This window comes from Oryza glaberrima, chromosome 4 (genome assembly GCF_000147395.1).
Source record: "Oryza glaberrima chromosome 4, OglaRS2, whole genome shotgun sequence".
NCBI lineage: Eukaryota > Viridiplantae > Streptophyta > Magnoliopsida > Poales > Poaceae > Oryza > Oryza glaberrima.
Window position 1 is genome coordinate 14,162,254 of NC_068329.1, and position 12,283 is coordinate 14,174,536.

General features: G+C 40.7%; 3 protein-coding genes across 3 annotated transcripts; all 3 read left to right on the top strand.

Moving 5' to 3' along the window:
- Window positions 1-933: 933 nt before the first annotated feature.
- Window positions 934-1,958, top strand: LOC127771819 (uncharacterized). The gene has a single exon (XM_052297758.1). The coding sequence runs from the start codon at window positions 1,066-1,068 to the stop codon at window positions 1,468-1,470; it is 405 nt and encodes a 134-aa protein (XP_052153718.1). The 5' UTR covers window positions 934-1,065; the 3' UTR covers window positions 1,471-1,958.
- Window positions 1,959-7,153: 5,195 nt separating this feature from the next.
- LOC127772090 (uncharacterized) lies at window positions 7,154-7,765 on the top strand. The gene has a single exon (XM_052298074.1). It carries the CDS (start codon window positions 7,207-7,209, stop codon window positions 7,597-7,599), a length of 393 nt encoding a protein of 130 aa, XP_052154034.1. The 5' UTR covers window positions 7,154-7,206; the 3' UTR covers window positions 7,600-7,765.
- Window positions 7,766-11,429: 3,664 nt separating this feature from the next.
- LOC127769871 (uncharacterized) lies at window positions 11,430-12,196 on the top strand. Its single transcript, XM_052295531.1, has one exon. It carries the CDS (start codon window positions 11,450-11,452, stop codon window positions 11,819-11,821), a length of 372 nt encoding a protein of 123 aa, XP_052151491.1. The 5' UTR covers window positions 11,430-11,449; the 3' UTR covers window positions 11,822-12,196.
- The last annotated feature ends 87 nt before the right edge of the window (window positions 12,197-12,283 follow it).

Consider the following 12,283-nt stretch of genomic DNA (forward strand, 5'->3'; position numbering starts at 1 on the left):
GCGCGCCATGAATCACCCAGCCTCTAACCGTCGGTGACCATTCGCGTACAACTTATTTTCCGTTCGGACAGGTACAACCATAAAGCAACCCAAGGGTGAAAACAAAACACCCATTTTAATCTGGTTGAATCCATTCAATCCAATAACCCATGCAGGTATATAGAGTATGCCTAGCTCGGCGCTGTTCGGAGCATGCAGGCCCGACCATGATCTCCAGTGGCAGACGCAGGATTAAAATAAAGATGGAGCGAAAATACTCATCTCAATAAAAACAACTAAAAATACCATATTTATATTGTAATCATATAAACATATAGTATAATCAATAAATTAAGACAAACAAAAAAACAAAAATGATATTAAAATAAAGTAATAATTTTTGCATCATACATAATTCATCATGCATAAAAAGATACTAGTAAACATATCAATTTGTAAATATGAGTCAATTCATAAAGCATGGTTGATAGATTTCTTTTAAAAAATAAATATATGGGAAGATATCGCATACCCAGAATAAGATAATTATTATTTTGCTTAGAAAGGAGAGAGAGAAAAACATTAGCCACCTAACTATAGTAGGGGACGGGGGTGAGTAGTATCAAGGAATTGACTCAGGAAAGCATCACATACGCAGGATTAAAATTGAACACTTGGGCTACTTATTTATGGGCCAATTATGAATTGGATGTGGTGGTAGGTGGCCCAAAAAGGATATGAAGGGTTGGGGCGGTGCGGGCCGTAGCTGGGCCGGCCGCCTAACCCCGCCTAATGGGTGGTACCGCCCTGATGATCTCATTTGATCAATGATAAATTTCATTAGTGGTTTTTCATGGAACAAAACTAGCTAGTGCGGAAACTAGTGCCGTAGTGCTCAGTATCTTTAAAAACTTAACCAAGCATGCTAACACGCGAGATATGGGGCCGTGGAAATCGACCAATACCAAACCTATAGCTCCATGCAGTTTATAAGTTGCTGTTTGATCCTAGTGGCATTCGTCCCGGCGTCGCAACACTGCCAAAACACACACACCAAGAGTGGCAGAGGCAGCAGAGCGAGAGAGCATGGGCCGGGGCAGCAATGCGGTCCTCATCCTCCTCCTCCTCGGCGTCGCGCTCCTCTCGCTCGCCGCCGCCCCGGCCGCCGGAGATATGAGGGCCGTGCTCGCCGGCGCCGGCGGCAAGGTGGGTCACCACCACGGCATCGAGGAGGCGGTGCGGCGGCTGAGGGTGTCGACGAGGCTGGAGGACGTCGTGGCGCCGGAGCTCGGGATGGACGACCTGGGGCTGGGGGAGCTGCACCAGCGCATACTCGGTGGCGGCGGTAAGAATTCCAAGGGTTTCGTACCAGACCTGCCGGTATGCCTCCCGCCGGCGGCGTGCGCGGGACCAGGGCAGTCGTACATCGGCAGGGGCTGCGCAAACGTGTACGGATGCCAAGGCGGCAAGGCACCGCCCTCTAACCACTGAAAACTAGCCCGCCCCTACTTCACCGCATTGGACTCAGTAAAAACTCGTTAGATCACTGCTTTATCACTTTTGAAGTTAGATAATACCAAGTTATATTCAATAATATGAGAGGAAGACTACTGAACATTATACAGTTCCAATGGAATAGTTAATGTGCGCTAACATCAACACGGTATCGAGGGTATCAGATAGATATCGGATCTGATACCTCGTAGGTACCAGATCCAATATCTAGGTACAATATTGACATTAGCATGGTAACATATGTATTAGATATATATATGGTACCAGATATAATACTCCTAGATACCAGATTTGGTATCTATGTATCATGCTGAAGTCATCGTGACATCATCTATTCAGTTCCAACGGTATTCTGTTCTATACTATTTATGATAATGTAATGTATGTCTAGGTCTTGATATATTTAGGCTTTCGTGTAATGCCTCTTGCTATTGTTGGCATGCTGATCTAATGCCTTTTGTCCCCTCCTTAGGGCCTGTATATTAGTCGTATTTCTCACGTACTAAATGAAATGATATTTTTTTTGACGTTTTGGACCATGTTAAGGTCAAACTTTTATAACTTTAACTATTCATAAGTTAAACATATTTATTTTTAATTTAAACGTACTATAAACAACATAAAGATTTGGCTTACAAAATACTAAAAATAAAAATATATTTATTTATGGTATATATTATAATGAAAAATATAATTGATTATATATTTTGGAGAAATTGTTATTGTCTAAAATATTAAGAGTTTAAAATTGAGGGAGTATAAGATAAGATACTCTACTTTCAAGCCATTGAGAGCAGCACAAGCGCGTATGCTCTTTTTTTTATAATTGAAAAAGAAAAAAAAAAGAAGAAATTCTCTCTCTTGAGCTTGGCAATAATCCCAATCACTTGAACCTATAGATGGCCAAATGGATCGTCCCGTGCTTGTGCCGAGGTTGTGCCGGCCCGATCTACACGTCGGGCCGTGCCGTGCTAACCCACGGGCTGCACACACGGCCCAGACATGGCCCAATATGACTTGGGTCGTGCCGGGCCGATCCAAAGGTACGACAGTCCACTGTGCTTCTCCATGGAATAACTCTATTTTTCGTTCCACAACTCTGTGGGCTATGTCCATATGACTAGAAACAAGTCTATTTTGTATTCCTCTTCTCTTTAGGCCTTGACTTATCTAGTTACTTAAGTCTATTTTGCATCCCTATACTATTTTTTTATGATCGTGCTGTGCCGGGTCGGCCCACCGTGCCGAGGGTGCAGCCTAGGCATAGCCCGGCTGTCAGGCTAGGTCGGCATGGGCACGACCCTAGTCGGGCTGTGCCTACTTGGGCCAGGCTAAAATGGCATGCCTTGGGCCAGGCCGCGGGCCTCAGGCCATATGGCCAATCTTTACTTGAACTTAACGCAAGGCCGTTGGGCGGAGAGGAGGAACATGCTGCCAGAGCTAAATCACGCGCGCGCGCCAGCAACATTGCTGGCGCGCGCGGGGGCTCCTCCGTACGCCACGCTTTTCTTTTTCCTTTTTTTGGCGATTTTTTTCGCTTTTTTTTCCAGTTTTCTCTGATTATGTTTTTTAATCTTTAGCGCACATATTTTTTTTTCAAAATGTTTTGAGTTGAAAGTTTTTAAATCTCGAGTTGAAAGTTTGAAATCTCGAGTTGAAAGTTTTCAAAAGTTGGGTTGAAAGTTTTTAAATCTTGAGTTAAAAAGTTTTAAAATTTGAGTTGAATGCTTTCAAATCTAGGTTGAAAGTTTTTCAAATATGAGTCGAAAAGTTGAAAGTTTTCAAAATTTAACTTGAAAAATTCAAATTTTGAGTTGAAATTTTTCAAATCTAGGTTTAAAATTTTGAAAATTTGACTTCAGATATAGATTTTTTTTTCAATTTGTTAGTTAAAAAGATCTCGTGAAAAAAAAATTCTAACTACTACCATCATTATATTAAACTGTAATTATCTAAGAGACTTACACTAATAGATTAATCTTAACTGCCCGAAAAAACTAGCGCCAAGGGCACGCACGCGCTGGGTAGTGACCCCCGGAACATGCAGCACAAGTCTCGGATTGAATCATAACTCGAGAAATGCAGCAATTCCCCTTGCCCATACTCTGCTTCTTCATGTGTTGTTTAAGTTTACACTGTGGCCTATTGTTATGCCACTCATAATTGGAAGCACCACTCGCAATCGTGCAACAATGATGAGTGACAGAGAGTTGATGAGTATAGTGGGTTTCCATATCCCAGAAAGAGGCAGAAACTATCCTAATTAAGAAAGGCTATATATCTATTACATTATTAAAGGAATAGAAAAATGAGCCTCCACGTTCGCTCTCATGGCCTATAAATTCTCACATTAATTGGAGAAAAAGAAAAATCAGAATCCATATAGAAATACAATTTAGAAAAAGTTGAAATTCGGAATTAAAAAATAAGGAATATGAGAAGAGGAGACTGGAGTCCATATAGAAATACAATTAGGAAATAACTGAAATTCGGAATTAAAAATAATGAATATTAGAAGTAGAGTATAGAGTCCATATAGAAATACAATTAGGAAATAACTGAAATTCGGAATTAAAAATAAGGAATATTAGAAGTAGAGTATAGAGTCCATATAGAAATACAATTAGGAAATAACTGAAATTCGAAATTAAAAATAAGAAATATTAGAAGTAGAGTATAAAGTCTATATAGAAATAAAATTAAGAAAAAAAATAGAAATTCAGAATTAAAAAGTAAGGAATATTAGAAGTAGAATACATATAGGAATTTAAAACTAACTAAAATTTGGATTAAACATAATAAAATTGAAAGTAGAGTTTAGTGTCCGTATAAAAATACTATCGACGGGGAATACCCGTAGACCGGATATAGAGGGTATTAGGGTCCATTGGAACGAGGATCTACGTAGTACGATATCAAACAAACAAAAGGCGAGGATTATACTGGTTTAGGCCCCTTGATAGGTAATAGCCCTAATCCAGTTAGTACGGGATTATATGATGGAAACCACATATTACAAAGGGAATAACAGACTCGATGATACCGACGAGACCGTAGTCAAGTTGGTCTGACTAGATCTCCCGACGACTTGGCTCCTATAGGCTCCGGCTCCGTAGGCTATGGTGGGTATGTTGGCGGTGATATTCGATGCCTTAGGTCCTGCCCAGGGGGTCTCTTTTATACCGCAGGTCAGTTGATCTCCAAGTAGGACTTGGAGATATCGGACCCCTCACGATATGGTAAAGACCCAGTATTGTCCGAGTAGAACTCTTTTCATCTGTAGATACCATATCTATCACATGATAGATTTCCTTAATGTATACGGAAACTATATGTATACGCGTGGGTATACCGTATCTGTATACAGCGTACATCCAAGGATAGAGGGTATACCTTATCCATAACCCTGACAAATACAATTTACAAATAACTAAAATTCAAAATTAAAAAAAACATGGAAAAAAAGTTTAAAGTCAATATAGTAATACAATTTAGAAGTAACTGAAATTCGAAATTAAAAATTAGTTTAGAGTCCACATAGAAATACAATTAGAAATAATAAAAATTCAGAAATAAAAATAAATAATATTGGAAGAAGAGCATAGAGTCTATATAGAAATACAATTTACAGAAAAATCGAATTAAAAAAATATTAAAAAACAAGTCAATATATATAATTTACAAATAACTAAAATTTGATATTAAAAATAATTAATAACTAACACGTATATAAAATACAATATGAATATTACACATGAGTAGTTTTGTAAAGTTATTGCAAAATTTAAAATTATGTTATCATTTTAATATATTTAAATAATATAATGATAAAATATACTATATGCTATTATATGAGAGAAAATATAATGATGCAGGCCGCCATACTAGTTTTTTTAACACTGAGAAAGGCTAATTAAATCCCTTTTAATCAAGCATGCTAACAAGTAACACTTAGCAGTAACCGCGTAATATATCAAAATGAGGCCTTGCGAATTGGATGGCCACTACCAAATTACCTCCAGTTACATGTAAGTAGGTAGCTGCTTTCGTTCTAGTTGCACAACTGCATTCGCAGCACACGGCCAAGACACACAACGAGGCACAACTCTGAGCTGCACCATAGCATGGACGCCACGGGGACAGCGAGGCGTTCGCCTGTCTCTGCTCATCCTCCTCCTCGGCGTGCGTCCCCTCGCTCGCCGTCCCGGCCACAGGTGATCGCCGGCCGGCCGCGGCGCGGGGCGGGTGCATGCGGCAGCTGATGAGATATAAAATCGGCGATCAGGCCGGAGCGTGGGGCGTCGTCCTCAGCAGCGGCGTCGGGAAGGCGCCGCGCACAATACCATCTGCCCCCGGGCCGTGCGCGGGGTGCGGCCACCCGTACGTACAACCCACCCGGGCGTCGCTGCAATCCAGTGTATGGATACTAATCTACACGGGAGGATCATATACATGTAGCCTATTTTTCAGCTTACAAAGTAACATGAGTTAATTTGATTTTGATTGTAGAGGATCCTGATCTCGTCTAGAACAGGTTGTTAGGTGCTCCGTTTCTTACCGTGTCCAACTGCTCACCCTCCGTGTGTATGCCTTTCAAACTACTAAACGGTCTGTATTTAAAAAAATTATAGTAAGTTATTTTAAAAAAATCATATTAATATATTTTTTAAGTTTTTTACTATTAATTAATTAATCACGTACTAATGAACTTTCATTTTTCGTGCTGGAGAGGGAGCGTTACCAACTGTCGTATGAACACAGCCTTACTCCATCACAAGTGGAGTCCTGAGTGTGAAGTTGCTCGAACCCTACTCCATCACTTTGGTTTATTTTTCAGATTACTTCAGTTTGCTCCTCTCCATTTTCAGATGGAGTTGAATTGTTGAGCTCTAGGAGATGTAGGGCTGAATCTGTTACCTGGGCCCTACTTTATTACTAAACCATCTTTATTAGTGATCAAATAATCTTCCATTATATACACCAAATCTGGTTGAATCCATTCAATCCAATAACCCATGCAGGTATATAGAGTATGTCTCGGTACTGTTCGGAGCCGTGGTGGCTTAATTTGAACTTCTATTAATCGAGGATGTTCATGCAGGCCCGACCATGATCTCATTTGATCAATTATAAATTTCATTAGTGGTTTTCATGGAACAAAACTAGTGCGGCATCTTTAAAAACTTAACCAAGCATTCATGCTAAGGACATGTTTGTTTCAGCTTAAAATTATTATAATCCAGATTATTAGGAGTAAGCTGAAAGAAACAGACAACTTATTGAAGTAGCTTATTATAATCTGGTACCTAGCTTATTATAATCTGATAAGCTTATTTAGGTGAGCCTTTTCCAGATTATTGGGTGAAAAATTACCCACCATGCCACCCCACTCTCTTTTTAGACTTGCAAGCTCAATAATCTAGACTCTAATAATCTAGGAAAGAAACAAATAACCGCTTATTTTACTGCAGATTATAACAATCTAACTTATAGTAATCTGACTCAATAATTTAGATTATAATAATCTTAAGCTGAAAGAAACAGGAACTAACACGCACAATTCGAGATATGGGGCCGTGGAAATCGACCAATACCAAACCTCCATACAGTTTATAAGTTGCTGCTTGATCCTAATGGCATTCGTCTCGTCGCAATCACTGCCAAAACACACACCCCAAGATAGTGGCAGAGGCAGAGAGAGAGCGAGAGAACATGGGCCGGGGCAGCAATGCGGTCGTCGTCCTCCTCCTCGGCGTCGCGCTCCTCTCGCTCGCCGCCGGTCCGGCCGCCGGCGACATGAGGGCCGTGCTCGCCGGTGGCGGTGGCGGCGGCAAGGTGGGTCACCACCACCACGGCATCGACGAGGCGGTGCGGCAGCTGATGGTGGCGACGAGGCTGGAGGACGTCGTGGCGGCGGAGCTCGGGATGGACGACCTGCACCAGCGCGTGCTCGGTGGCGGCGGCAAGAACTCCAAGGGTCTCATACGAGACCAGCCGACGTGCGTGCCGACGTGCTCGAAACCAGGGGAGGCGTACATCGGCAGGGGCTGCGGAAACGTGTACGGATGCCAAGGCGGCAAGGCTTCGCCGTCGTCTAACCGCTGAAAACTCGCCCTCCTGCGCGCCGGCGCATTGGTTTTGGTCCGAGTAAAAACTCGTTATTAATCACTGCTCTATTATCACTTGCACTGTTAGATAATACCCCAGATATTCCAGTACATGTACGGCAATAAACTACTACCTTCGTATTTTAATGTATGACGCCGTTGACTTTTTGTCTAACGTTTGACCATTCGTCTTATTCAAAAAATTTATGTAATTATCATTTATTTTATTATGACTTGATTCGTCTTCAAATGTTCTTTGAGCATGACATAAATATTTTCTTTTTTGCACAAAAATTTTGAATGAAACGAATGGTCAAACGTTTATTGAAAAGTCAACGGCGTCATATATTTAAATATGGGGGGAGTAATATGCAAGTGCTGGCTTGCTGCTGATGCTGTTAAGTGCCTCATCTTTTCGCTTATCCCTATACTTATCAACTAAAATTTAAATTTTTAACTTTAAATTTGGAGGTGATTTTGGGGTTTTTTTCATCGAAGTTTATTTTTCAGCTTTTGCTTTTATATTACTAAGAGCACGTATATAAAAGGTTTAGTCATAAATTACTTTTCGTTTGCAAATATGCCGTTTGATTTAATTTGAAATGATAGGAAAGTTGACAGATGTTTTTTTTTTTTAAATTACACAGTACAACACAAACACTCAACGCACGCACACTCACCTATGAGCATCTTCAATTTGAACCGGCAAATCCTGGAGATTGACGAAGTCACCACAGACGCTTTGCTGTCGACGGGTACGTCGCCTATCACTAAAAGCACAATGTTCGCTCCTATGAGGAGTCGGACCCAGGATCTAAGGTGCTACTGAGGCTCTTGTAACCACTAGGCTACAGGCCTTTTCGCAGAAAAGTTGACAGATTTAATTTGCCAACTGGCTGCGCTACCACTCTAGCTATACTTGTCATCAATTATTCCCTCCTGACGACTTTAACTTTTTCAATGTATAAATGTACGTAGGAAAACGAGTAATCAAACGTATTTGAATAATGAATAAGTCAATGATGTTGTATATTACAACATAAGGGAGTAATATATATATTAAAATAACATAATAATAATAATAATGTCTACTGTGCCTTGCTACGTTTAGGCTTTCGTGTAATGCCTCTTGCTATTGTTGGCATGCGGATCTAATACCTTCGTTCCCTCCTTAGGACCTGTATATTCATATCTGTTAGTATCTCGTATTCTTATGGACTCAAAGAGATAATACTAGTATTTTGTGACGTTTTACTCCATGTTAATATCAAACTTTTATAACTTTAACTATTGATAACTTAAAAATATTTATCTTTTAATTTGCAGTACTAGAAACAACCTATAGATTTGGCTTACAAAATACTATAATTATAATAAAAATATATTTATCTATTATATATATTATAATAAAAATATAGTTAATGATATATTTTGAAGAAATTGTTATTGTCCAAAATATTATGAAATAAATGGAGTATAAGATAAGATACTTTACTTTCAAGCTAATGAGAGCACAGCGCAACCGCTTATGCTCTTTTTTTAATTGAAAAGCAAAAAGGAAACCCCTACGCTCCCCCATTGTTCTCTCTTGAGCTTGGCAATGATCCCAATCCCTTGAACCAAACCCAAGGCCGTTTGGCAGAGAGGAGGAACAGACAGCACAAATCTTGTAGTGAATCATAAAGAGAGAAATGCAGCAATTCCCCTTGCCCATAGAATGCTTCTTCCTGTGTTGTTTAACTCTAAACTGTGCCCGGCCTATAGTTTATGCCACTCATAATTGCAAGCACCACTCGCAATCGTGCAACAATGATGAGTGACAAAGAGTTCATGAGTAGTGGGTTTCCATGTACCAGAAAGAGGCAGAAACTATCCTCAGAAAGACTATTATTTTTAGCACTAATAAAGGCTAATTAAACCCCATTTAATCAAGCAAGCTAACATTTACTAGTAGTAGTAGTTTAATATATTACAAATATAATCAAGCTACAAATTTATGTAAATCACAAATCCATAATGGGTCCATAGTTAAATTCAAAATTCGAATCATTCAAATATGCAACCTCTGTTTAAATCCCCACCAAATGGAAAAGCTTATTCCTCTACTCGGCCTCCAATACCAGCAGGCCCAACTCTCTCCCTCCCAAGCTCCCTCTTCTGTTGGGCTGCATCGAGGAGAGAAGTCTATTTTTCGTTCCCCCAGTCACCCGAACCAGCCCAGCTAGCCAGCCAGCCCACTCTCCCTCCAAGGTTAGCCAAGTCCATTTCGATTCCGAGCCGCGGCCTGCCTGCAAGGTGCTCGACAAAATGCCACATCGCTGCACCCAATGGTCCGAGTGCCTCTCTGCCTCTCTCGCCGCCACCGGATCATGCTGACCGTCTTGTCGCCGTCGCCAACCACCCTGCTGATGACGGCGACAATCTTGGTTTAACTTATCATGGGAGGTCCAAATCTCCTTCAACTGCATACGGCTTTCAAAGTGGCACTCAATGCGATGCGTCCATGCCTATTCGACCTCAGTGCTTGCCAGGTCTAAAGCCATAGTATGAATTTGAAGGAAAACAGAGGAAAGAAAATAGAACTGCTCCAAAGATAACATATAAAGTACTTGTTTGAATGCCAAATCGTAATCACGAACCAGCTATAAAAAAAACAAACTGACAACTGGTTGCAAGATCAAAAGTAGCATATTATTGATTTTTCTTCTCTTTTGTTTTTTTTCCCGGGAGCATATTATATCTTGTTTGTGGCATACTATAGAACTCAGATGGAGGGAGTACATATTATAGAACTCAGACTTAATTTGTTCAATTAGATTTCATAGGATTGGGACTCTGTTAACAGTATACAATTAGATTTTCTCATTGTTATGCGATCTCTGCAATTCTGAGAATTCACCTAAATTATCCAGGAACCAACTTATTTGTAACCATCAAAACTGTCATCCAATTTGATTTTCATTTCGAGACGGTGGATATGGGTCCATTTGGAACTACACAAAAGGAATTCTCGATTCCTACTGGTGAAAGACTGCTTTGTTTCTCTTATAAACAACTCCAAAATCCCTCCAAAACTCAGACATTGTCATGGACGACTTGGCTGTGTTCGCATGCTAGGGATGGGAACCTGCACCGTATTTACGGAAAACGGAGTAGTCAATTAGCGCATGATTAATTAAGTATTAGATTTTTTTTAAAAATGGATCAATATAATTTTTTTAAACAACTTTCGTATATAAACTTTTTTTTTTAAAAAAATGTACCGTTTAGTAGTTTGAAAAACATGCGTGAAAAACAAGAGGAAAGTGTCGGTAACTTGCTGTTGCAAACACAGCCTTAGGCATGCAAGGATCTTAATCCATTAATTCCCTCGTCTCAAAGTCAATATTCTCAAGCCCTAATTGATCGAGGAAAGCCGCAACCATGATTGGCGGCAAAGCTCAGTAGTGGGATCATCTGTTCGAACTCAACCATGATAATTGGTAGGGCAAATGTGTACTCCCTCCATATTTTAATATATGACGCCGTTGACTTTTTGAGCAATGTTTGACCATTCGTTTTATTCAAAATTTTTGTGAAAATATGAAATGTTTATGTCATGCTTAAAGAACATTTGATGATGAATCAAGTCACAATAAAATAAATGATAATTACATAAATTTTTTGGATAAGACGAACGGTCAAACGTTGAACAAAAAAATCAACGGTGTCATACATTAAAATATGGAGGTAGTATCAAAGTGGGTCCATCCAAATTGCCGGCCAATACCGAACCTCCCCTTTATAAGTTTGCTAGTGTGATCCCCCAACACTGCCAAACACAAAGCATCAACAAAACATAGATCACCATGCACACAAAGGTGCCAACCTCTCCCCTCCTCCTCCTCCTCGCCGTCGTCGCGCTCTCGCTCGCCGTCCCGTCCACCGGCGACATGAGGGCTGTGCTCTCGGGCGGCAAGGGCGCGGCCCGCCACGCCATCGACGTGGCGGTGCGGCGGCTGGCGATGGTGGCGCCGACATCGTCGTCGGGGAGGCTGGAGGACGCCGTCGCGCCGGAGCTCGGGGTGGACATGGAGCTCCACCGGCGCATCCTCGCCGGCAACGTCGGGTCGGGGGCGCTCTGGCCCGACCAGCCGGCGTGCGTCCAGCCGTGCCCGGCGCGCGGGGGTTCGTACACCGGCAGAGGCTGCGAAACGGTGTACAAGTGCAACAACAATTAATGGTGGCTAGCTAGCTAGACATGGCCACAAATTTTAACTTGCAATATGGATCGAATTCTATTGGTGTTTATCATTTGGCCTTAATTCGAATGGATAATTTCAATCCACTAGAACCGTTTCCGGTTTGTAGTCATTGATGAATTGAGTATTGCAGTATATCTTTTAACAACTATTGCGAAAGTACTTCCACATTTAAAATTATTTAAATATAGGACTATCTTTTTGCATATGCCTCAATTGTTGTTGAGATATGCAAGGGGTTGTTGTGTCTTGTCTCCGATATGCTCCGACCCGTATCATTTATATGTCTATATAAATTTATTTCAGTTTAATAGAAAAAATGTACGCCCTACATTTTTGTTCAGCGCAAATTAAATATACAATGCCATGCCGTGCCAATAATAACTACAATGATAGTTATAATTTAGTCTCTCAAAATATACTAACTAGTATGAAGGAGAC